The sequence below is a fragment of the Mus pahari genome, chromosome 19 (genome assembly GCF_900095145.1).
Source record: "Mus pahari chromosome 19, PAHARI_EIJ_v1.1, whole genome shotgun sequence".
In the NCBI taxonomy this organism is placed as follows: Eukaryota; Metazoa; Chordata; class Mammalia; order Rodentia; family Muridae; genus Mus; species Mus pahari.
The window spans coordinates 61,518,019-61,544,994 of record NC_034608.1 but is presented as its reverse complement, the minus strand read 5'-3'; the positions used below and the strand labels follow the sequence as shown (position 1 = coordinate 61,544,994).

Below are 26,976 nucleotides of genomic sequence, written 5' to 3'. Positions count from 1 at the left end.
TTCCACACTGAGAGCTTTCACGTGCATTCTGAACTTCAGAGCTCAGAAGTTGTTCCGGTCTTTCGCTTTCGCCTTGAACCCCAGAGGCTGGCGCTTAGTACGCAGACTCGTGTTTGACAGCACGACAAACCTGCGGGAGCTTTCTCCGCCCCCCTCGGAAAGTTTGTCCCCAGGGCGTGGTGCTGCCGCTACAGATTTTCCCAGCTCCAGAGCAGGAAGATCTGAGAGGACCTGGTGTGCCCCGGGGGTTCTTCTCCCTGAGCCCGGAGCCGGGAGCTTGGAGTTCCCGAATTTGTCCCTCCCTCCTCTGCACACTACAGCGACTGATCTCCACCTTCTCACTGGCAACCCAGAGGGAAGAGGGGAGTCAGAGAGATGTTCTGGCTGTGGTTAGGGCTCAGTGGGCAGAAACTGTTGCTTTGGGGCGCAGCGAGCGCGGTCTCCCTGGCCGGCGCCACTATCCTGCTCAGCATCTTGCAGATGTTGGTAAGCTATTCGCAGAAATGGCAGCAGATGCGGTCAATCCCGTCGGTGGCCCGCGCCTACCCCTTGGTGGGACACGCGCTGTTTATGAAGCCCAACAACGCAGGTATGTGTATGTACAAGGAAGTGTCCACTAAGGCTGCTAGGTCCCTCGTCTGTCAGAGAAGCCCATTTAATAGACTGCGCCCCCTCCCTCCCAACTTTTTCTTGCCACAGTTGAGGTCTTCACATCCCTCAGACCTGCTAGGAGAAAGAAATCTTTCAACCTCCACCTCCATATCTCCATCCCTCCACCCCCTCCAACCCATCCTCCCCCTCCCCCATCCAGGGAATAGATTCCTAATTCTCCCCATACCCACTTCCACTCTGGTGCCTGCCAAATTGCTTTGTGCCTCTCATCCTATAACGAACATAGCAAACATACATGTGTGTATATAACATGTGTGTATAGAACAGGTTACAGTATTTCCAAGTAAAACGTGATCATTATGCAGTTAAAATCCTCTTGGCCTTTGTATTTCAATCCTTCCGAGGAAGTTTTTCAAGGCCACTTCAGCAGACTCTACTGCCAAGGGCCTTGAGGTAAATTTATATGACTAGGTTCAAAAAACCTTACTTATTGAAGGGGGTTTTGTTGTTATTGTTGTTATGTTTGGGCTTTTCTTTTGTATTTTTTTTAAAAACCTGAAATAATTTTTAAAGAGATGTTTCATGCAAGAAAAAATTTTGTTCTATTGCTTTAGAAATATACCTTAAGCCAGGAAGTTCTTTAAAATAGTGGTATCTGTGGTCCCCTGTTAGGGATAGTGTATTCAGTCTTAGCACTTAATTTTCATGGCTGTGTAAGCCGAGACATCCAGAACTGAGACTTCCAGATGGCACATTTTAAAAGAACCTGCAGGAGAGCCTAACTTTTCTTCAGATTAATTATTAATAGTTGTTTTATAGGCTGACCATCCATTTTAAATCTTCTTTAACATAGTTTTTAATATAGCTGCATCTCATTTTACTTTTAAAAAAATTTTTTATTGGTTATTTTCTTTATTTACATTTTAAATGTTACTCCCCTTCCCGGTTTCCCCTCTGAAAAGCCCCTATCCCATCCCCTCCCCTTGCTTCTATGAGGGTGCTCCCCACCCACCCACCCACTCCTACCACACAGCCCTGGCATTTCCCTATGCTAAGCATTTAAATCTTCTTAAGATCCTTTATTATCACTTCTGTGACCCAGGACAAAAAACTGTCACAACAACTTAACTTGAATAACATGCGGCATCATGGGAAAGTTTGTACCAAAATATTATCTAGCAGAAATCCAAGCAAACTCTCATCACCTAATAATCGGTGTGGCTTATAAGAAGTAATCCAACAACACTTTTCTGTATGTTAGAACCATGTTGATAAAACCCGTGCTGTTTAGTTGGTTAACACTCAAAGGAAAGCTAGCCTCCCCTTCCACTCTGACACTTAAGAGTGTATCCTAACCATTCCACTGTGAAAATTGCAGAAGATGAAATACAAAACCCCAAATGCCCATCCGTTAATAAAAGGGTGATTTCTGTTTCTCAGGAAACAGTTCGGTGTCTCTGGCTATATACAGAGAGTCCCATCATGTTAAGTAAAATGAGCCACCCCAAAACTTGATAAGGTATTATTTTGAGTGTGTTGCTAAAGAGTTTTTTAAAGGAGGTTAGTGAATCTGAGCGGCCCAGATAAGAAAAAATTCCTCGTTAACATGAGCACAATCCTAACACCGTGAGTTCAGAAGAAACAATGCAGAAAGCAAACTGGTGTCTCTCTGAGATTTTTTCTGCAGCTACCTTGGTCATCAGAAGTCCAGGCTTGCCAGCCTTCAGACTTCACTGCTTAGACAAGCCCCTGGCCTTTCCCCACTTCCTCTTCTCCAGTTTTCTATGCAAGTATTTCATTTTCCATCGCTGGTGCTACTTCTGACAAAGTCTGGACTGCTCAAAGACTCAAGGGCTCTGATTCAGCTCAGACATTGTCTTGGCACATTTGTCTCAGCACAAATACATTATCCTAAGGTTGATTTTTTTTTTTGAAGAAGAAGCATTGTGTATGGTGTGTGTAGGTATGTGTGTGTGTTCATGTATGTATATGTGTGAAGGTGTGTGTTTGAGTATATATGTGTATATGTACGTGTATGAGTGCGTGTGTATGTGTGTGTGTGTGTGTATTCATTTCTTGTTTGCTTGGTTTTTGAGATGGGGTCACTATGTAACCTTGGCTGTGTGTGTGTGTGTGTGTGTATGTGTGTGTGTGTGTATGTATGTATGTGTGTGAATGTGTGTGTTTGTGTATGTGTGTGAATGTTTGTATGTGTGTATAAATGTGTGTTCTGTGTGAATGTGTGTGTGTGTTTGTGTGTGCGTGTGTGAGAACATTGAAGCACCCTCAAGGAATGAAGAGATCTGTACCCACAAAAGACAACCTCAAGGGCTCAGTTCTTTGGGCATTTGCATTTCCTCAATGTGGAAATTCGATGTCACCATCACATTTCTGCTGTCTGCTGTCACCATGATACTTCAGATGCTAACTGATTCAGGGAGGTGCACACAATTACAGTGAGAGTGATACGTGTTTATGCATTTTAGTTTTGAACCATTTCTTTATGAACACTCTTAATCTGCTCATGATCCTCATTAATATGCCTGGGTGTTTTGATTGTAAAACCATGTGTTATTACTGCTTTATTCTATTGCACAAAGTGCCCTCTGGAGCATTCTAGTGTCTATTTTATTTTGTTTTATTATTTCTACAGTCTTTTCAGTAAATCACTTTCCATAATTTTAAGGCAATGTCTTCCATAACATTTTCACAAACTATTTTTTCTGTAATTTTATTTTCAGGATTTTAGATTTTAGATATTTTGATCCTTTCTGGTTTTCCTCAGTTGATATTATAAATGCTTGAGATCACAATTCTACTTGGGGTGGCCTTGGCCTTAGAACCCCTCCAACTTTACCCTTGGGAAGCCTCGTATTTTGTACAAGTCTTAGTGAGTAAGACCAGTTGAAGGGAACTTTGAGCTGCTGCGATTCATTAAAGTCATTCTCCATGGAGTAGGCCTGAGGGAGGAGAATGGCCCCTCACACAGGGATCACTTAGTCAACAAGCACCGGATTTGGGATGAGAAGTGTTGCCCAACTTTCAGTTATGAAACTGACTTGCTTAGATGGCCGCTAAGAACTCTCTGAGCTAAGGGTTCTGTTATTGCTCTTACTCATTCCGTTTAGAGAAATACTATTTGCAGTTATGTAATCTGAGCCAAATTTCTAGATCTTCGTCTAAGATGTACTTGTTTATAATAAGCCTTTTAATTGCCAACCAAGCATTTATTGAGGCCCTTTGTACTCAGCACTGAGCTCAGAAAAATTGGGCCTATCAGAACCTGCTAAGATACAACCTCTGATCTGAATGACACTGTCCCTTATACAAGAGGCTGTGCCTTTTCTGCTGTGGCTAATGTCCAGATTCAGGCCTTGGTGACCTCGCTCTCAGCATTGCATGTGGACTCCACTTGGCATCTAAACTCTTACACTTTCCAGGCTTCTGTGTTAAATAACCAACTTTCCCAGTGGGGCCCAACATTTGGATCTGATTCCTTCCAACCACAGATTCAAAAGCCACTAACTCCCCCTCACATCAGACCAAGGCAGGCATAATGCTAAAGTAAACCAGAATGCTTTGAAACTAATGAATTGATACAGCCCACAAGTTAAAATATTTCAATACATACATACATGCATACACACATATGCATGTGTACGTGTATATTTCTGCGAATGTATGGCACATATGTGCAGGTTCCTGTGGAGGTCAGAAAAGGATGTTAAATCCCTTGTAGCTGGATTTAAGGTGTTCTACTATGAGTGGTGGGATTTGAACCTAGGTTCTCAGGAAAAGCAGTAAGTACTTTTACCCACTGAGCCATTTTTCCAGTTCTAATTTTAAAAACTTTAAAATAATGTCTTTAAAATTGTGTGTGTGTGTGCGCGTGCGCGTGCGCATGTTATGACATGGTGCATGTGTGGAGGTCAAAGGATGTTGTCTACCTAGAGCCAGCTCTTTCCTTCCACCGTGTGATTCCAGGGATCAAACTCAGGTTGTCATGCATGCCAGCAGACATTTTTACTGGCTGAACCATCTTTCCAGCTCCTTCCCTGCCATTTTGACAATATTTTTTATCTAAAAGACATTTGGGGTCTCTTTTTCAAGTGTGACACAATGGTTCAGAGGTCAAGTTATGAGTCATGGGCCAAAGCTGGGTTTTACCATTTTTACAGGCCCATGGTATTGGGCATTGATTCATTAAGAATGCATATTTTACCACATCAAATCCTAATAATTATCTTATAATAACTTACATCATTGTTACATTTATCTGAAGGACAGATATTATTTTTTTAAAATAACCTCACAGCTACAGGAATGTTGTCCACCTCCTGTGAGCTCACGCCCCCTCTCCAGGTTCCTTTAACAGTGATATAAAACATGTCTTGTGTATTTGTTGAAAGGAGATAATGAACACCTGTAGAGTTCAATAAACAAATTCTTTTCTTGACTGAATTTAAGACAAAAACATTTTTCTTCCAGAATTTTTTCAGCAGATAATTCAGTACACAGAAGAATTTCGTCACCTGCCGATCATTAAGCTTTGGATTGGACCTGTGCCCATGGTGGCACTTTATAAGGCAGAGAATGTGGAGGTGAGTATACAGGGTTACTGTGGAAGACAGTTCACTGTACAGGCTACGATATAAGAATTTCATCAGAACACAAGGAACAAATCCATCTTCGAATTTCATTATAGTCTCTCCAAAGAGCATTATGTTCATGAGGCATTGTGCAGGCTACTCGGTGATTTATTGTTGCAATTCAGTTGCAATCCTGGGAGAATAACTCCCCATGGCTGTATGTCTGTCTTATTAGATCTTCGTATACTTGCTCTGCTTTTAAAAGAAGTTTCTGAGGGAGATTGTTGTTGTTTATTTGTGGTTTTTAGTGTTTCGTACTGGAATTAAATCTAAGGCCATGACGTGTCATGCAAATCTTCTCCCTCTGAGGTCTGTATGTACTTATGTTTCCTAATTTTGAGACACTGAGTTGACTTCATCCAATAGCTCCAGGCTACCCTTGAACTAGCCTGTAACTCTCCTGCCTTAGCCTCCTGAGTAGCTGGTGCAGCTACCAAGCCTTGTGTGCCAGGCACGGTTTTAAGAGTTCAAAATTCATGACTAATAAAATAGGGGTGTTTTCATCGTGGTGTTCAGAGTCCCATATTATATCAACGACATATTTATTGTTGTTCTGAGGATATGGCGCATAAAGGAAAGAAACTAAGCTTTGCTGTTGTTTGCCCAAGAGTGAGCGAGCCCAGAGCCTTCTGAAGTTTTCGGACGTGACGTCTGGAACAGAGGTTTTCATAATTCTTTAATTCTGTCGCTTGTGATGAAGCACCATGACCAAGGTCACTTATGAAAGAACGGGTTTCATTTGTGGTTCCAGGGTTCTAGAGGGTTAGAGTCCATGAGTGTTATGGCAGAGGGCAGGGGTCAGTGGGCAGAGGACAGAGGGCAGAGGGCAGAGGGCAGAGGGCAGAGGGCAGAGGGCAGCAGGAGGCAGCCAGGAGCCAGCAGGCCAGCATGGTGCTAAAGTAGAAGCTGAGAGCTCACATCTCAATCCACAAGAATCAGGCAGAGAACTCACTGGGAATGAAACCTCAAAGCTGAGCTCCCATGACACACCTCACTCAACAAGACCACACCCTTCTAATTCTTCTGAAATCGTTCCACCAAATATTCCAATGTACGAGCCTATGGGGGCCATTCTCATTCAAACCCTCATAGAGGCTCTTCTCTCTGTTTATGAAGCAGCACAGCGACTATGATATTGAGAAGGGATGAGGAACTTTTGTCTTAATCAATCTTTTATAGAATTCTCATAGAGTGAAAAAAAATTGTTTTTCTACCTCTTTTAACTCAGAATAGCACATAAAGCCACAATCAGATATTATCAATATCTACCTGCATGTTTCTTTCAACATTGTGGTGTGTGTGTGTGTGGGGGGGTGCATGTGTGTGTCTAGTTGCCACATCTTAGACACTCACACATTGTTCTGAGTCAGAGGCACGAGTGGGTTATGAAGAAAAATTAGGGAATATGATACATTCAAGTTATGTATTCAGACGAGCTTATAGGAGATAATTGGGAGTTCAAAGTACATTAAGATTGATTCCAGTGTTTTCTTAAAGGTCAGCTAATTCTAAGCAGGTTGAATATACAGGATGAGAACATAGCATAACTGATCTCCAGTCACATTATGAGCTTGTTACAGACGGGATGAAAGTTCGATTTGTAAGGGCAAGCTACAGGCAACAATCTCAGAAAAATTATTCCTACAATCCTAAACCCTTTGTTTTATTAATTAAGCGGCCTGCCAATCCAAGAGGCCATTGAGGGCTGGTTGCTAATGGTGGAATTTGTTGGAGGAGTGGCCTGAATTAGTATTACTATGGTTTTAGTGATTCTTGGAAAAGGCGGACCATCTTTTAAATTCCAGAGAGAGATTCTCTTCCGTTGTCAGGTTGTGGGTCTTCTGGTGCCAGCCTATGGTATGGCTTTTCCCAGTCCTGCTCAGGCCCAGAAAAGGTCTGTAAGAGACAAGCAAAGATGTGGAACCTCAGCACCAATTAATGAATGGAAAGGGAGGTAGCTCCTCAAGGAGTTCTGGAGGGAGTTTATCTAAAACTTTGTAGGGCGTTGTTGTTGTTGTGCGGTTTGGTTTCAAAAACCTTTTTGTTTCTTAATGATATTTTCCCACACGTGTTAGGGAGGAACATTGAGAAATAAAGAACTTCTTTATTCCCTAGTTTTCATTTATATATTTGAGATTTGAATAGTAAATAGGCTCATTTAATTATGGTTTGACCTTGACAGCTCTATGGAATGCCATAACAGACATAAATGTCCAAAGTTGGCCAAATGAGATAAAAGTTTTTCCTGAACCAGTAGGGTGTTAATTGTCTTATTTTTTCTGGAGATCATCCATTACAAAGAAAGCAGGTAATGCGCATCTGGAAATAGTTCTAGCATATTCATGGGTTTATGTAGAAACAAAGATAAAGGCAAAAAAGAAATGTATCAATGCAAACAGGAACATGTTTCAAAGAACTGAAGAAGTGAACACAAGCTAGATGTGTTTGCCAGAGATCATTAGGATAAAGGCCATGGGCGTTAACTCCTGTTGGGATGGTGGGGCCCTGTAACTGACAGTTGGTACCAAAGTAGATGATTTGCTGAAGCTGTATCTGTGGTAACTGAAGCTATTTTTGTAAATCTTTAGCTTCTTGGTGAAGCAAGCAGCAGCCTATCCAAGAAAAGACACACGTTGGTGTCAGCATGATGGTTTTCTTCTGCAGTGGGCAGTTTATCCCTATATGAATCGAATAAGAATCTACTGAATTTGTCTAGAGGGACCTTTCAGATAGTGATGACAAGAAGGAGTCTTGAATTAAACGTGGAATAGCTTGAGCCACCCCTGGAGAAATGGTTAAGAGACCGAAAGGTTAACCTTGGAGATGTCAGGAAGCCGACCGGGCAGCCCCAGGTTTGGCAGGCTGGGTGGTGGTTCCTATAGTGTTTACAGGGGAGTGCCATGGTCCAGCATCAGAGTGCTATGCAATGGTCCCTCTTGTCGGCCTTGGTGGCTCCATCTGAGAAAATGGTTAGCGCTCATATGAGAAACAGGATGTGTGTTTATGGGAGAAAGGTTTGTATGGGAAGAGATGGCATGGTACATGTAGTCTCTATGGGAAAGAAGCAGAGAACTTTGTCCCCCAAACCCTGTAAATGTTATTTCCCATTCTTCTGAGGTCTATGAAAAAAAAAAGTGAATGAGTCTTGAAATTTGGAAGAATGGATTGTTTTGGTTCAGCTGGTTGAGGCAACCTCCATAAAATGAAATGTATATAAGTCTAGGACATTTGTGTTAAGTAGGGCATATTGCCTTGTTTTCTCACCATTGGCAGAGGTAAGGGTATTGATCATATTGAAGCAGAACTTTCCAATGAAACTGAGTCATCGGGGTTAGATAATTGATAGTGGGCATTGAAAGGCGATTTTTTTTCTATATCACCAGTGTGTAAAGGAATAGTAAGACAAAAAAAAACAAACAAACCTCTACATGGACAACAACATGGTTGTTTTGAGGGATCAAGGCAGGAAAGGGTGTTTGTGGGAGGAGACAACCATAGGGCTACTGCCAAAATTTGATTAATATCTGGGACATCATTTTAAGCACTTGTGGGGTTAGACTGGTTTATTTATTAATCAGGGTACTGTCAAGTTGTTTTGAGCCACAGCTTCTAAGTCTCCATTTTAAAGGTTATCTTTTTTTTAAAAAGAAAAAAAAAAAAGGTGAATAAACAGACTTCTAAAAGCTTTTCAATTTGTACCAGCAAAGAAGCATCATGTCCACCCTTTATATCCGAGGTAGCAACATGACTGGTGTCAAGTAAAGGCAGCTTTAGCTCTGGATGGACTAGCAGGGCAAGGTAGGGTCAAACGGGATGGAGAATTGGAACCAGAAAGTGTATGTGCTTCAATAAGAGGTGCATAATATTGGCTTTTGTTTTTCGATTTTTGTAAGTTCCCCCTTTCCTCTCGATAAGGCTGTGTAGCTAGTCTAATTTGGTTCCAAAGAGTGGAATGTTTTTTCCCCATGTTTCTGAATCAAGGATTCCATGGTCAGGATACCAGGGACAATACTTTGGACCAGTGTTTAAAAGCTTATGAATTGGCTTTAATGATGACTTAGCTACAGTTCCTATAAGTAAAGTCATTAGGTGTGCAAACTCAGGAGACAAAGAATCCCCCATAGTGAAAACAAAAGCCAAAGACCCTCAGGGGATCCGCCTTTCCATTTTCCTAGGCTCCATTTGGTCCCCAGGCTTGAGTCACAACTTATTTACGTTCAAAACTCTTGAGTAGATTTCTTTGAGGCATAAGACTTAGTGAACCACAGAGAAAAGCAAATGCTGATAAATATTGATCTGAAAAGCAGACAATGCCCTGGGTCTGATCCTCTAATTGTTTTGATGTCTAAATTTCTCATTTTAAAAAAAATTCTCTTCTTAAGGTGATTTTGACCAGTTCAAAGCAAATCGATAAATCGTTTATGTACAAGTTCCTACAGCCGTGGCTGGGACTCGGACTTCTCACAAGGTGAGTGAATGAACAAAAGAGATCAAAAGAAAGGGACGTGATTGCTCCTAGGCATGGTGCACTAGAAAGTTTGTTGTAGAGAAAAGGGAGAGCGTAGTGGGAGAGGCAGGATATCTTGGAGAGTCCAGGGTTGACCCGCCCCTGAGCAGGTGAGGAGAGGGGGACCAGGTGCAGGAACCAAGAGGGCAAATCTACAAAGAGGGGGAGGTGGACCCTTGGCTGGGGATGGAAGGACACTGGGAGAACCCGGTGGCCAGGTCTACTATGTTAAATAGGCACCTCAGCTATTTGTTCCAGGGTTTGAGACTTCACAGTAAGACAGTGTCTTGTTGTTTGATAGACAGCCTCCAAGTGTCTGGTACCCTCTAGCCATGGTAATAGAGGGTCCCTAGCCAGGCTTACTTACAACCAGAAGTTACAAGTTAAGAAGTGTGGAAAGCACCCCCAAGAATTAGGAGGGAGGTCTGCAGAAGCGTGAACACATGTGATGGAGGGAAGTCTGGAGAAGTTAGCAGCAAAGCCAGACAGCCCCAGATACGTATATAAGTCAGCCATGATCTGGCACCTGGAAATAAGCTGCTTTTCCCAAGAGAGGGCTCAGCCGGGGAAAGGCCGTTAGTATAAACTATTTTGCAGGGCTGCAACCATAGAAATTAAGGTCAAGTCAAGGAGCATGTGGCTGTCTGAAGAGTAAAGCTTAGGGGAGGAACTGATTTTCCGAAATTCCTCTTGGAAACGGGCAAAATCGTCTCAACATCTTCAGTTTTATGCCAGTAATTTTAACTATTAACATCATAGAACAAGGTCCAAATATCTACATCGGTGAGAATATCCTATTGGCCTGCCTTTCTCGTTCGAATGAGATCGTTGAGATGCTGTGAGTTGTATTGACTGGTCTGGGTCCATGGCTGCCACGCTGTGGCTTTATCCCTCTCTGATTGATGATGCTCATGCGCTGTGCTTGCAGTACGGGGAGCAAATGGCGCACCAGGAGGAAGATGCTAACGCCCACTTTCCATTTTACCATTCTGGAGGATTTCTTGGATGTCATGAACGAGCAAGCAAATATATTGGTTAATAAGCTTGAAAAACACGTCAACCAAGAAGCCTTTAACTGTTTTTTTTACATCACTCTTTGTGCTCTGGATATAATCTGTGGTGAGTCCGATCGGTTTATCCTATGGAAATTAAATGGCTTAACTAGAAAACAAGATTCCATGGGTAGGACAAATGAGGGGATTGATTGGAAAGGACCCGGGATCCTTCTGGGTGGAGTTACTGATATGAGCCTCCCCAAGAAGCAGCAACCATGCCTAGGGAGGTGACTGGAGCAGTCACCTGGTCACCTTGCCTGAAAGGTCAAAGGGGGAAAGGATGACAGGAACCGGAAGTCGGAGGTGCAGAAGAGAAAAGGAGAGCAAACGGAAGAGAACGGGATTTGGTGTTTCTCAGTGTCCCTCGCCATCCAGCAAACACAAGCTGACTGCATAGTCAACAGCTGCTTCTCACCTGTGTTTTGCAGAAACGGCTATGGGGAAGAACATTGGAGCTCAAAGCAATGATGATTCCGAGTATGTCCGTACTGTGTATAGGTAAGTACCTGTGTATGTGTCTGTGTGTGTGCGTGGGGGTGGGTGGGTGAGTGTGTGGTGGGGTCTTCTAATTTTCCTTAAAAATGTTTCTGATCTGGGTTTGAAAACCACTGCTGATCACATCCATTTATGTGCTATTTTCATCGCGTTTGAAGTGAAATTTTTGAAAAAAAGAAAAAATCAGCTCAGAGCATAAGGGTCAACTTTAGCAACAGGGAATTTGTTGTAAATGTAAATTATAGCCTATCTGAGTGCTGCAGACATTTAAAATCTCCAACTGCATCTTGATACCAAATGAACAAAGAAAGATATAAACGCATTAATAGCACGGCAACTATTTCTATATATTATTTGTAAGAAGGACACTCTTGAACAGTGGTTTTTAACCTGCAGGATGTGACACCACTGGGGGTTGAACAATCCTTTCACAGGAGTCACCTAAGACCATTGGAAAACACAGATATTTACATTATATTCATAAAACCAGAGAGTTACAGTTACGAAATAGCAACAAAATAATTCTATGGTTGGGGTCACCACAACATGAAGAACTGTATTAAAGGGTCCCGGCTTTAATTAGTGGAAAACCGCTGCTCTGGAAGATCTGTATCAGAGTGCTGATAATGGTTATTACTGTTCAGTGTCTGTTTTTCTTCTCTACTGAGAAATTTTTCATGGCATTTATTTTCTTCCATCTCTTCCGCATTGAGTGGGTGCTGATTGTGCAATTGAGGCAGCTGTTTGTTTGTTTATTTTTTAACTTTGAAAGTGGTTGGAATTATCTATTAAGAGATGGAAATGGGATTTGATTTGATTTATACTACATTAATTCATTGCTCAATGAGTTTCATCTGAACAACTGTTTATTGAACAGCTGTGATCACACAGCCCACCACACAGTTACCAGGCAGCTTTAAGCCGACATGGACGACAGAATAGCATAGGAGACTGAACCGAGAAATATAAATTTAGGAACTGTAACAGTCGCTGACAAAGACAAGATCTAGTTGTTATCATATTAGCAGACATGGGTATGTTCTAGAAAATAGTGCCCAGGGAAGGCCTCTTTAAAGAGCCGTCTTTGAGGTTGTTCTAAAGAAGGCTAAGAAGCAGACTGTCTGCCCTGTCCCTCAAAATGAGAGGCAAGTGCTCGGACAGCATCTTGGAAGGTTGCTGTCTAATGTGTGATGTGTCAAAGACCACTTCCTTTTCTACATCATTTCAAATTATTTTGTGTGCGCATGTGCATGTATCCTGATGCGCATGTGAAAGTAGAGAATAACGCGTTGGGGTTGGTTCTTCCCTTCTGTCATGTGTATCCCAAGGTCAGAACTCAGGTGATCAAGCCAGGTAGCAGGCTCCTTCACCTGCTGAGGCATCTCACTGACTCCAGGAGAGTCGAGAGCTTAAAGAAAGTCAGATTTCAACTAAGCCTTTGGTATAAATGCACTAACATCCCTCAGAAGTTGTGAACTCACACTGTAGAGACAAAAGCACTGACCAGAGGCTGTCTGCATATTTCATAGCAGATTCTTATTATTTCTCTAATACATCTATTATTTGTTTCAGTTCCATGGTATATTATTCTCTTATGTCACCATTTGGTATCAAACATGGATCTCTATTAGCATTGAAGAGTAATCGGCAACATTTCATTTATTAACTTTATCATGGCCAGGTACCAAATGTCTGGAGGTAATATTCTGGTATAAAAGATGATGTTATCTCATTTATAGGATGAGTGATATGATATATAGAAGAATGAAGATGCCCTGGCTCTGGTTTGATCTTTGGTACCTTATGTTTAAAGAAGGACGGGACCACAAAAGGGGACTCAAACGCCTACATACTTTCACCAACAATGTAAGTTGTGTGTGTGTGTGTGTGTGTGTGTGTGTGTGTTAATATATACAAAGCACAGAATCAAGTGGAATTAAATGATTTCACAATGTTATGCAGCTATTACCAAATGTTAGAATATTCCTCCTCCGTCCAGGATTTTTTGTTTTGTTTTGGTTTTGGTTTTTATAAGAAACCCAGATGTAGGCCATATAGTAGAATATCTGTTCCACAAGAGTTAAATTGGATATAAATACAAAAAAAATTATCAATATTACATTTAAATTACAAACTCAAATAGCATTAACGAAATATTTACTGAGTGTCAAGACTGATACCCAGTGTTGGAAAAAGAGAAACGAGTTAAACAAGCTCCCTACCATCTCAGAGAGCAATCTAAGGGAGTTGGTTATCTATAACAACAATTAAAGAACATCTCTTTGGATGCTGATTGGCCAACAGGGTTCTGGATGAGAGAGAAGAAAGAGATCCATAGACGAGTCTCTTGGGAAATGTTTTGTGAAGGGAAGGCAGTAGCTCTCAGATGAAAGAACATCTAACTCAGCACAGAGCAGAAATCAGTGAAAATTAATTTGATAGGACTGTTTTCTTTCCAAATTGAAAAATAAGCAGGAGATAAGGGCTTCGTTTTAAGCATAGGAGATACATTTTTTTATTGACAACATGTTTATCAAAGAGCAACGTTTAATTGAAACCGTACATGAAAATGCAATTTAAAATGTGTTGAAATGTTCCCGTTTAAATATCTTTTTCCCCCCCTGTAATTATTGCTTGAAGTATATTGGGATTTCTTCTTTGTGGTAAGGAAAAGCCACCAATGGATCATGTGGTGAAGTCAGTGGATGTTAACTGAATGGGATAATGCCCTGAGTTGCCCGCAGTACAAGCATCAGGTAGCAGGAAGAGAAGCAGGTCACATTTTATGATTACATTCCATCAATTCCCCCCCCCCCAAATGTCATGCATCGACATCAGTGACAATAAGTAATGAATTCTAGACTACATAGAAAATACCATTCATTTTGCAAATATTGAAAACTATATATTGAGATGTAAACACTTATAAAATCCACAAAGAATCAAAGAAAACATAGTATTTTGCTCCTAAATTTCTGAGAATCTACTCACTTAAGCCCCTCTGTGGGATAACTCAATTAACCAACAAGAAAAAGAAAATATACATAAGTACAACAGATGCGTGGACCATTTTTGTGGTTAATTTCAGAGCTAGTGAACATTCTACAATGCTTGCCAGTGTTCTTGATCTGAAGAGAAATCAGTCCACAAAGGCAGGCTCTGCTAAGTGAATGGTGGCTTTGAGGTTGTAGGGCAACATATAGTGCAAACACAATGCTTGTCATGTGATACATGAAATGGGGGCCTGTGGAAAAAAGTCAGGGGCTTTCAGAGTGTTAGGGACAAGAGTAGATATAAGCAGAGACGATCTCTTGTGTAGCTATCACCTGAGACCTAAAAGTGGCTAGGGACCCAGTCACACTAGCACTCAAAGGCACAGTGTACCAGACTCACTGAAGAGCAAGCCTGCAGAGTGACGTGGCATCAGCAGCTGGTTCATTAACTTGCCATTGTCTGTCTCCATAACTTGATGTAATCATCCTAGAATCCGTGCCCTCTGGAGGTGGGTCCTCCCTCCCATCTGCACTGCTCCTCATTACTTCCCACACATCCCTAGGGGATGTTTCATAGACAGCGACTCTATTCCCCCAGTTAGAAAGACTGCAAAAAGGGTACTTGAAAACTCCGCCTTGGTCCTGTCCTTCCATTTGTCGTTCAGGGTTTCACCATATGACATCCTCGGTGTTAACTAGAGGCTTTGGTGCTGGTTCACAAGAACCTAAGTTGTCACTGAAATGAACTGAGAAAGTATTGGGGGGGGGGGAGGCTGGAAGGGAGTTAAAGAAGACAGCATGTTTCCATAGGACAATGGACCATTATGCCTCACCCAAAGCATTATTATTGAAATCCTACAGGTCATTGCTGAACGGGTCAAAGAAAGGAAGACAGAGGAAGACAGGATAGGTGCTGGCAGGGGTCCTAGCCCCTCCAAAAATAAGCGCAAGGCTTTCCTTGACTTGCTTTTGAGTGTGACTGATGAGGAAGGAAACAAACTAAGCCACGAAGACATCCGAGAGGAAGTTGACACCTTCATGTTTGAGGTAACCTTTGTCGCCAGGTACTTTTCCTTACTGTATTACACAACTGGGGATGTGCTCACAGTGGCAACACCTGCTTAAGGCAAGAACTAAGTTCCATTCCCAGCACCCCAGCACCCCAGCACCAAGCAAGCAAATGGGGCAGGATGCAGGGCAAATGGCTTAGTAATTAATAGCACTGGATGCTCTTCTAAAGGACCTGGGTTCAAGCCCCAGTACCTACCTGGCAGCTCACAGCTGTCTGTACCTCTACTTCCAGGGGATGTGGTACTCTTATACAGATATACATTAAAACAAAACACTAAGATACATAAAAATAAATCTTATAAAAAAAAAAATCCTCCACAGACATGAGACCATCAAGATGGCTCAGGGAGTGAAGTGTTTGCTACCAAGCTTGACCACTGGAGTTGGGGATCGCTGCAACCAATGTGGTAGAAGGAAAAATCTAGCTCCTAAAAGTCATTCTTTGACTTTTATGCATGTACTATCACACACACACACACACACACACACAATCATGGGCACACACATGAATAAATATAATTTAAAACATTTCCAATTTCAACGACCCCTAAATTACTGGCATTGATTTAAAACAAATCATTCTTAGTATAACTGGAAAATATTTATATCATCATCAGAAACTATAAAACTCAAGAAAAGGATGATGATAGACCCATGAATTTTTTTTATTAAGAAAATTTTAGGGTCTCCAGATTTCTCCTAAGAGGACACAAAGTCTCATGTTGTCCTCAGTTCCCTATCTTGCCTTACATTCTTTTTTAACCTCCCCAAACAGGGCCACCCCACTCCTGTTTAAGTCTGGCCCTTAGCTACAGCTATGAGGTTGCTCTAGACAAAGGGAGTCTTACAAGATTGTGATTCTAACAGATTTTTTTTAGCATTTTAATATTTCTTAAAAACACTTCTTGCAAATATACTGCATTGATTATAAGAATATTACAGAGAGTAGACCTTTCTACACGTGGATTGCGGAATTAAGGTTTCAGAAAATCCTATGATATAGCAACAGCTTGCAAGAAGAGGTTATAAAAATGTGCCTGGGCTTCCAGAGGGCTCTTGAGTGCTGTGCCTGGCATTACATTGGCTGCTCGCATCCTGCCATCTGGATGCAGGGCCCATGCTCCTGATTCCATTGCCAGTTCTTAACTCATTTTTTAACTGGTCAATAAGTATTGTTTATGGATCTGGGATCCAGTGTGGTACTTTGATACATGTACACATTAGGGAATGTGCACATCGTGTTCATCAACTCCAGTTCCGGAGTGAAAACATTCAAAAAGATTTGAATGCTTAAGTATTTGAGCACTCTTTCTGCCTGTACACTTACATGCCAGAAGAGGACTTCAGGCCTCTTTATAGATGGTCATGTGGTTGCTGGGTAGTGAACCCAGAACCTTTGGGAGAATAGCTAGTAGTCTTAACTGCTGAGATATCTCTCCAGCCCCAAACTCTACTCTTTAGGAGTACATAAAAATTGTAATTGATTGTAGCCATAAACCTGTGTTGTAGATCATGAGGATTCATTGCTTACATTGAGATTTGTATTTTTTGAGCATCTCTCCTTCCTGTCCTCCCCAGCTACCAGCCACCCTCTGGCAACTGTCTTTTTCCTGGGTATGCCTATGAGTTAAACCATTGTTAGTGTCTACATGTTAGTGAGATCATGTATTATTTTTCTTTCTATTGTGGCTTATTTTACTTTCCATTATGCTCCCTAAGAGTCATCCATATTATCACAAGTAATAGATATCCTAGTTTTAAAAGAGAATGTATATGATTTTATTATACATAGCCTACAATTTAAAGACCCGGTCACCTGATGATAAGCGTCTCTGTTATTCGTAGTCAGTGGAGTTCTTAACAAGATCCCAATGACTTATTTTGGAGAATAGGAAAACCAAGCCTGAAGTTCATATGAAACCAGCCATAAAAGACACTGAAAAGTCAAAACAGTCTTGGGCAAAAAAAAAAAAAAAGAATAAAGAAATCGTTTACTTTATACTTTAAAAATACACTTAAAAGCTATAGAAACTGAAACAGCGTGGTTAGGACATAAAAACATATATAGGGACCACTGGGATGGGTTAGAGATCCAGAAAGTAATTCTGTATTTATAAATCAGTCGATGTTTGACAGAGATGCTGAGAGACACAGTGGGAAGAATTTACATTAGACAGAGTCTGTAAAATCAGGTAGTCACGTGCAGAAGGATAGAAACTGAGCCCTATTCCCACCCTTTACACACGAATGAACTCAAAATGGGTAACTGTCAGTCATGAAATTGTAAAACTAATAAGGAAAAATATGGGGAGAGCTCCCTAATGACTGGTCTAGGAACGAATTTCTTGAAGACGACCCCCTAAAAGCATAGGCAACAAAAGCAACAATATGCAAATGGAATTGCCTCATCCTTTGATCTCTAGGGAAGGGGGTCTACCATGCAAGAGAGCCCAGCGGTAGGAAGGGTCTGAAGGCCTTCGTTCTTATTCTCGATCTGTGCCAATGAATTAAATAAAATGCCTCCGGCCATTCCAGCTCTAACTGGCTTCTCTGTGTGGTCTAGATGAATCTAGATGATCTAGATGAATCGATGGTTTTAAATTTTTCCTTTTGGGCCAAGGCCAGGAAATCTCATGCTAGATTACTTGCCTAGTATGTGTGAGACTATGGGTTCAGTCCCCAGCAAAATGAGTGCTGGCTGATCCCCTTTATCACACGGGTAGCTGAGAGGGTGAGTTCCAAGTTGGGAGAGGCCCGTCTTAGAGAGTTGTTTTTCTTTCCAGCAAGGCTCCACATCCTGAATGCCCTATGACCCCCCTAACAGTGCCAGCAGCCCAGGACCAAGTGCTCAAATACTGAGCTGAAGGGGGATACTTCTCATTCAAACCACTGACATTCAACCCCTTCATCTCACAGGCTCATGGCCATCTCATGAGGCAAAATGCATTTATTCCAACTTAAAAAACCCCATAGTCTTTGGCAGTCTTACTCTCTTCTATGACTCGTGACAGGCTCTTAACTATGACTCTTGTGAAATCAAAACACAAATTATACATTTTCCAGTATATAATAACCTAGAATATACACTCTTTTCCAAAATGGAAGAATGCAGGCATAGTCACAAAACACTGGACCAAAGCAAGACCAAAGAACAGAAGGGCAAATACCAAATCCTGCACTCCATGTCTGCTGTGTGGGATTTTAGCTTCAAAGCACTTAGATGGATTTCTGTTCCGGAACCACAGTCAAAACAAACTCTTCTTTTTTTTTCCAGTTTCTTCTGATCATGATATTTTATCATAGCAACAAAAGGTAACTCATACATAACTTTCTAGAATGACTTCTTAAGGAGAAAATAGACATCTTAATTAGCCAAAAGGAAGAGAAATGTTAAGTGTGCCGGTTCTGGCCCCAAATCACAGTTCCAGTCCACTGGAAGTATGGCCTCAAGCACTTGACCTAGCTTTTCAAGGCCACTGGGAATTAGTATTTGTTTTTCCTCTCAATCACAGAGATTGAATGAACCAAGGGCCCTGTGCATATAATAGACGAGTGGTCTCCACTGGGCTATAGAGCCAGCTGTCAGTGTTCTGTTGCTCTTGAGAGATGCCATGACCATAGCAACTCTTGTAAATGAAAGCCGTTAGCTAGGGCTAGTTACAGTTTCAAAGGTTTAGTCCATTGTCATCATGGCAGCGAACATCACACCACACAGACAGACAGACATGGTGCTGGAGAAGTAGTTGAAAGTTCTAGATTTAACTCTCAGGCAAGACACACTTGCCTGGCTTGGGTTTTTGAAACTCCAGATCCCACTCCCAATGACACACTTCCTCCAACAAGGCCATACCTCCTAATCTCTTTCAAGTACTGCCATGCCCCAGTGACCAAACATTGAAATATATGAGCCTCTAGAGGCCATTCTTATTCAAACAACCACACTCTCTGTTCTTATTTTATTAGCACAGGCTTGAAGTCTTTTGTTCTTTCTTGTACTGAGTAGAACCCTACCATGTCCAGTTATAATACTGAGCTACACTCCATGCTCTAGATACAGGCTGTTAACCCCAGGTTCTCATGCCTCAGGTTCCAGCCATTAAATGATCCAGCAATTGTGGTGCTTGCTTCTGTAAAGTCTTCTACATGTTTTACTTCACCCATAGGAAGCTCAGGAGACATCTTGAATGGGGGTTACATACTTGAATGGGGGTTACACCTTTATATTCAAGAGAAGCCGTTGAGTTATTAGGAGCGCTTCCTTCCCTGAATTAGCAGAGAGCCAAGCAACAGCACCTGGATCTTGGCTGCACACCAGAGCTGCTTTATAAAGGGTTGCAGGTGTATGAAAATACCACAGGGAGATGAGAGAAGGAAAGAGGTGAAGGCCCGAAATATGAAGTGGGTGGAGCATCAGGCTGTCCCGATGGCGACTTAACTCCTCACCACCGGCCATACCAGAGTCTCACACAGAATGGTGCGAGCTCTGATTCGTCGGCAGGGCTAGTGTTCATTTCCTGCTTTCACTTAATTGGGAAGTTATTTAACTTTCTGAAAAAAAAATCTCTAAAATATGAGTACCAGTAATGAATATTTCCGGGAGTTATGAAGATTAATTTCTACAAAATATTTAGCATCTTGCCTGAGACTAGCCATGTCTGATAGCCAGTGTCTTCCGTGGGAGAACATGCTCAGAAGCCCACAAATAATCCTTGGTGGTCTGCACCAGCTGAGGAGGCCTGCCAAATCAAGAACTCAAGGCAGAACCCTACAGCCGAAGCCACAGAGGAACACCTGTCAGTGGCTTCCTTCCACTGATGCTCAGCTACCTTTCCTGTATAGCCTGGTTCTCGCTTGGCTAGGGATGGTCTAGTACACAAGGGCTGGAGACCTGGGGCCCTCCCTCATCGAACGTTAATCAAGTAGAAGGCCCCACATGTGTTTCAGGCCAGTCTGATGGAGGCAATATCTCAATAGAGTCTCTCTCTTCCCGGGTGTGTAAAGTTGACAATAAAAACTAACCAGTACAGCAATCCTCCTGCCTCAACCTCCTCCCAAGTGCTAGGATTATAGAAGTGTGCCACTTCTGCCCAGCTAAGAAACTGTTAAATCTCTTTCTCACTGAGATGAGCAGCTGCACTGAATGATTTAGGTGTGCCAGTCACACTGCAGCTGTGAGAAGCAGTGTGTTTTCAATTTCTTCATCATACGTACTCCGACAGGACTGCGCTTCTAAACATCTCCTTTTTATATTTACAGGGTCACGATACAACTGCTGCTGCAATAAACTGGTCCTTATACCTACTGGGTTCTAATCCAGAAGTCCAGAGGAAAGTGGATGAGGAGCTGGATAACGTGTTTGGTATGTTGGGCCCCTTTGTTAGCTCTGCTGGGGACTCCTGAGTCCACAGAAGCAATGGGCATTCTTGATCCCTAAGGATGACATTGTCATAAACAGAAAAGACGGTGGTGTAGGACTGTCTCCTTGACAAGGCCTAGTGAATTCCCTAACAGGCATTGGACAAATGTCCTGACACATGATTATACCAGAGAAGAGGCTAAGGATGCACAGATCACTGAGACGGTTCATAGTGGTCCTGATGCTGAGTAGGTGAAACAGACACATGTGCCTACAGCTTAGTGTCTTGCACAATGCCAAGAAGATGCTGTGTGGGAAGGCAGAGCTGGTTATGAGGGTATGGGAGGGTCCTTTCATGTGATCTCATCTGACACAATGAGTGATGCAGCAGGAGGATTTGTGTCTACTGTACAATAAACATCTCTAAAGTATTTTCAGCACCTTAAAGGAAACCTGTACTGATAATCAATCATTGATCTTTCTTTCCCTACCCCTGCCCCACATTGGCAGTCACCATTTTACTTCCTGTCTCAATAAATGGAATCATGGGTGTCTTAGGGTTTTACTGCAGTGAACAGACACCATGACCAAGGCAACTCTTACAAGGACAACATTTAATTAGGGCCGGCTTACAGGTTCAGAAGTTCAGTCCATTATCATCAAGGCAGGAACATGGCAGCATCCAAGCAGGCATGGTGCAGGAGGAGCTGAAAGTTCTACATCTTTATCTGAAGAAGATAAATACTGGCTTCCAGGCAGCTAGGATGAGGGTCTTATAACTCACAGCCACAGTGACACACCTACTCCAACAGGTTCGCACCTAATACTGTCACTCCCTGGCATATACAAGCCACCACAATAAGAGACCTTTGTCTTCGTAATGTGACTTTATTAACATATTAAAACTGGAGATGGTCTTGGCTTATCTGGTTACTCCAACTTAGCACAGTGCTTCATTTTATTTGGTTATTCATAATATTAGAAATTATGCTTTGTTTGTGGACATTCGACACTCTGTATTGTGGTTCTGCATTGCCCTGATGTCTCACCTCACTAAGGATCTATGTCTTTATCTATATTGCGTGTGTGTTTCATTTTATACATTTACTGTAACCAGGAAGATCCCATTGCCCTGTCACCTTGGAAGATCTGAAGAAACTTAAATATTTGGATTGCGTCATTAAGGAGACTCTCCGAGTTTTCCCATCTGTCCCTTTATTTGCCCGGAGTCTTAGTGAGGACTGTGAAGTGGGTGAGTAGTCTTGATGGCGGCATGGGAGAGGAGGGGCAGGAGTTATATTTCCTGATGTCCATCTGGCTCCAGTGTCCTAACACACTGCTTGCTGCTGACAGGCGGTTACAGAGTCGCAAAAGGAACGGAAGCAGTCATCATTCCCTATGCACTTCACCGAGACCCCAGATACTTCCCAGATCCGGAGGAGTTCCGGCCAGAGCGGTTCTTTCCCGAAAATTCCCAAGGACGCCATCCCTATGCCTATGTGCCATTTTCTGCTGGACCTAGAAACTGTATTGGTTCGTATCCGTGCGAGTGGGTTTCACCTTTCAGGCCCAGGTGATAGATTACTTACAAGACTCTCTGAAGCGCTGTGTGGCGTTCCTCACAGGCAATAGACTTTGAAAAGGGTTCTGTTCTCCTGTGTTTTACACTATGTTTCTAATATTTCATTGTTAGGGGCTGGGGAGGCAACTCAGTTGGTACAGTGCAAGTGTGAGAACCCAAGTCTGTCCCTAGCTGGCATTTGAAGCTGGGGATTGTGTGCACATGTAATACCAGTGATGGGGAGTCAGAAAGAGTTGATCTCTGTGAGACAGAATACAGAATAGATGGATCAAAACGATAGACACTAAACCTCTCATTGCTCACCAGGCTATAGGGTCATTGAGTCTTGGGAGGTTTCTCTCATTTGGTTTAGACAGAACAGCCTTCTTTTTGTATGTCTTCATTTGGTCTTTCATCTGTATGTGCCTGCGTCTTACTTCCTACAGAGACCCACCTTAATAATCTCATTTAACTCATTTAATTTTAACCATGCAATGTTAATTTTTTATTATTATTTAAAGATTCTCTCTCTAAATAGATTCTTTTTTTCAAATTTTTTATTAAATTTATTTATTTATTTACATTTCAAATGCTATCCCAAAAGTTCCCTATACTCCCCCCCCCCCCCTCCCCTACCCGCCTACTCCCACTACTTGGCCCCGGACTTCAAATGTGCTGGGTCATATAAAGTTTGCAAGACCAAGGGGCCTCTCTTCCCAATGATGGCCGATTAGGCCATCTTCTGCTACATATGCAGCTAGAGACTTGAGCTCAGGGGGTACTGGTTAGTTCATATTGTTGTTCCACCTACAGGGTTACAGCTCCCTACAACTCCTTGGGTACTTTCTCTAGCTCCTCCATTGGGGGCCCTGTGTTTAATATAAAATGTTGGGAGTTGCTTGGTGTGGTGGCTTGTGCTTAAGGAGTCAGAGGCAGGTGGGAATCTCTGTGAGTTCAGAGCCAGCCAAAGCTATACAGTGAGACTCTTTATCAAGTAAACAAATGAAAGATGGAAAGAGTGAGGGGTGTCATCCCTAGGTGCGCTCTGATACCCATCTAATACTGGATATGGTCCAGGACCTCTCAGAGAGTCCCATCTGAGGATGCAAACTCCTGTGAATAAGCTGGCATAATTTGCATATGAATGCATAGTTATATCCTCAAGTATACTTAAATCATCTCCAGATTCCCATACTAATGGGAATACTAAATACTAAACCATACTAATGACAATATATACGCTATGCAAAAAAATCATTCTGTATTGCATAAGTCATGAATGATGAGACAAAAAGGCTATGTTCAGTAAAGATGTAATTTAAAAAGTATTTTAACCCATGGTCAGTTGAATCCATAGATATTGAATCTGTAGATCAATAAGTCCACAGTACTGTAAAAGTCAAGATTGTCTGGCTGTTGTAGATCACCTGACTCTTGTGGGAGCCAAGGGGACACTCAGAACTTTTCAGTTTTAGCAGTCTTCTTGGGGATTTCGTTCAGTGGCCATCGTAGATGTGAAGTGCCTGGGGACTGCCCTGCAGCTTCCGTATCTCACGTTTCAGCTGCGTCTACAATTCAAGTGATGCTATTTACTTTTACTTCAAGGTCAAAAGTTCGCGGTCATGGAGGAGAAGACCATTCTTGCCTGTATCCTGAGGCAGTTTTGGGTAGAATCCAACCAGAAGAGAGAAGAACTCGGCCTGTCTGGAGATTTGATTCTTAGGCCAAATAATGGCATCTGGATCAAGCTGAAGAGGAGACATGAAGATGACCCCTAACTCCATCCTCAAGCTGTGACCTGATCATGATGAAGATCATTCCATAGGAAACATGGTATCTGCAATTTTTTAGATTATGAGTTGAAAACTCTGCATCCTCAAACCTAGTGTTTTTCCTTTCCTGTCCCCACTGATCTTGGGACGCAGTCTATCACTGAGAATTTTTGTGTGTTTGTTACCAACATGAATGCCATGTCACACCTGGTCTTCCTCTCGAGGGCACTGTTAGCTAGCTGGAATAGCACTGACATAAACATGCAGGAAAAATTATAACAGAGGGATCATCGGCCTGTCCAATTCCATTGGCTAGACTCAAAGATCATCATTTAAATGAAACTATGATGGGAGTAATTGCCAGAACACTTTCAGATTTTATAATGAAAAGCAGGTCCCTTGCATGCCCCAGTCAAGGTCCAGTCACCTCGTGGGCTGTGTGCTAGAATCTTCTTTCTGTTCTCAGTGGACACAATCACTTTAGACATCTTAGTACTGGGAGAGATTCCTCTCCACCACAAGCAACCTCTCACAGAAGCTTAATTAGTGGCTTCTAAAGTTCAAGTGGCCACAGAAACTTCCTGGTTGTGTGCCATTCTATTAAGAGTCGGCACATGGAATAGAGGAGACATCAAATTTCTGCCCAAGTTCTGCCATGGCTAGAAGTAGCTAAAATGTCTACACTGAGGCCTCTCTACTTCCTTTCTGATATACTCTCTCCCATAATATACTTTGGTGTTATGGAACTCACGACTGTGATTGGATGAGTTAGAACTCAGGATTTCTGTCCTTGATGTGTCTATGTCTTCCTTGTAATTCTTCTACTTTTAGAAGAAAGAATCTTTTCTTCTATATTTAGTTACACTGTACGATCGTACTTGGTTCAGCCCAAGACATCTAATTAACCCAGCTCCATGGAGTGTTCTCCCCAAGCTGTCAATTGAATTCCATTCCTTGCATTTTAATTTGGCACATAATCCTACTATTCCTCATGCAATGACTTTTAGAAATTTCTTTTAATAAATCACTTTTAACAGGATTGGTTGTGTGGCTTGTTTTGTTTTCGCTTTTCCGTGGCCTAGCTATCAGAAGCAGGAAACAGAAAGGGTAGAATTTGTATCCGTGAATCAGCATCCAAAGGAAAACAATGTGAAAAAGCAGTTATTTGGTAATAACTAGAACATGGGTCATTCGGGACAATATTACCAAGCAGGGCTGTTAGACTCTCCAGAGAGCACCAGGGCACAGAACTCAAAACCACCAAGGAGGGAGATATACACTAGAAAAGAGTTCATGAAATGACTAGTGTTACTATCTAGAAACTGGGACTAAGCAGAAAGTCTCATTTCAAATGATTTGGGGATCCTTTAATTGGTTTCACTTGCATAATGGGGTTTCTTCCAATTTATGCCACATATTTAATCCTTGCTTTATACATTTTAAAAAACATTTTATATACTTTTTATACATTCATCTACTTGTTCCTTTATTTAGTATGTGTGTATCAGTATGTCTGTGCATAGGTTCGCATGTGTCAAGGGCATGAACTGCTTTCTCTGAGTTTATTGACCCAAGCAGGGTAAAGCCAGAGGTCTTCTCTGGGATTTATCCAGCTGGAGTTGAAGGAAAGAGATGGTTCATCTTCAGAAGAAACTTTAGGTCACCGATCAAACCTCTGGAGCAACTTCAAGGAGATGGAATGCAAGGGATGCGTGGGGGAGAAAGGAGAGAAGAAAGGATGAACCCTGAATGATGCTGGGTTCCCACCCACTCTCAACCACACCTTGCATGCCAAGGGCAGTATTCTGCCAGAGTGCTTTAGTGGATGAATTTTTTTCCCGTACCTCAAAGCAACTCCATGTTTATCAGTTCAGCTAAACAATAAAGAGTCAAGTCTCATTCTTGGTTTTTGTCCTATTTTCTTCCTGAAGAAAATACTAACTCTTCTGTAGGCTGTATTATTCGTACAGTTGTAGGCTAACTATTTCACAGCAATAGCATTTGATAGCACATAGATGTTCTTTTCTAGATAATAGGAAATTAGAAATTCAATCATACTGCTTAGATCCACATTATAACGCAGCCAAATAATCTGATTATAATCTGGAGACTAACCAGTCATTTCTCCCTTTTCTAACTAAGGTAGGCTCACTCTGCCTTTTCTTAATGGTTTGCTGTGTTACATATTCCTGGGTCAATTTTGTCTTCTGTAATAATTAATAGTTGCACCACCTCCCTCAGCCACTTGCCCAGGAACGATGGACTTTTAGGGCCAAATTCCACCTCTAAATCTCAGGCTATGTTCCATGGATCTACCTCTAACTGCATCCACAGCTCAGTTCCAACTTGTAAGTCTGAAGTCCAAAGCTAAAGCAGGGAACACGGATCAGGCAACATGGATGCTCTAAGCTAATCCCTGCATCCCTAGGCTCCAATAGACCTAGAGTCCATGCCTGCCCCTCATGCTTGACAGTAGGCCAATTCCTCAGGATAACAGTTCCAGAAGAGCAAAGACCAAGAATGGTACTCACAAAACCAGGAGCTACATCTATCCCCCTAGAGTGGGTGCCGGCTTCATTTCAGAGTTCTATTATACCACGAGACAAGGCTCCATGCCTCCCATGGATCAAATAAAAGAAATAGGTAGATGTTGGTCAAACCAGTTTTCTTGGGTCTCTCATACCTATGACAACAGTTTTATCAACAATATTTTACCTACCCACTTGAAAACTAACAAGAGCAGATTACATGCTCTCAACACAGAAAAATGGTAAGTATGCAATGTGATAGGTTAACTGGTTTGATTTGATCAACGTGTTCTGGTATACTCTAAATTATAGCCTAGGCACACATTAAAATATAGTTGCTATAATAACTAGCTTTAACAGGAGCAGAATATTCATTA

General features: G+C 42.0%; 1 protein-coding gene across 1 annotated transcript; it reads left to right on the top strand.

Annotated features, from left to right (window-relative positions):
• Positions 1 to 146: 146 nt before the first annotated feature.
• Positions 147 to 25,108, top strand: LOC110337006 (cytochrome P450 4V2). The gene is made up of 11 exons (XM_021219752.2): positions 147 to 589; positions 5,101 to 5,213; positions 9,644 to 9,729; positions 10,697 to 10,887; positions 11,252 to 11,321; positions 13,058 to 13,184; positions 15,173 to 15,358; positions 20,639 to 20,741; positions 21,856 to 21,990; positions 22,092 to 22,271; positions 23,905 to 25,108. Exons 1-11 carry the CDS (start codon positions 376 to 378, stop codon positions 24,075 to 24,077), a joined length of 1,578 nt encoding a protein of 525 aa, XP_021075411.1. The 5' UTR covers positions 147 to 375; the 3' UTR covers positions 24,078 to 25,108.
• The last annotated feature ends 1,868 nt before the right edge of the window (positions 25,109 to 26,976 follow it).

What these genes read in the sequence shown, in the direction of transcription:
- LOC110337006 (XM_021219752.2), top strand. Translation starts at nt 376, where the DNA reads ATGTTCTGGCTGTGGTTAGGGCTCAGTGGGCAGAAACTGTTGCTTTGG. An exon ending in TATGAAGCCCAACAACGCAG is followed by an intron (nt 590 to 5,100) that starts GTATGTGTATGT and finishes TTTTTCTTCCAG; the next exon opens with AATTTTTTCAGCAGATAATT. An exon ending in TAGTGAGGACTGTGAAGTGG is followed by an intron (nt 21,991 to 22,091) that starts GTGAGTAGTCTT and finishes TGCTGCTGACAG; the next exon opens with GCGGTTACAGAGTCGCAAAA.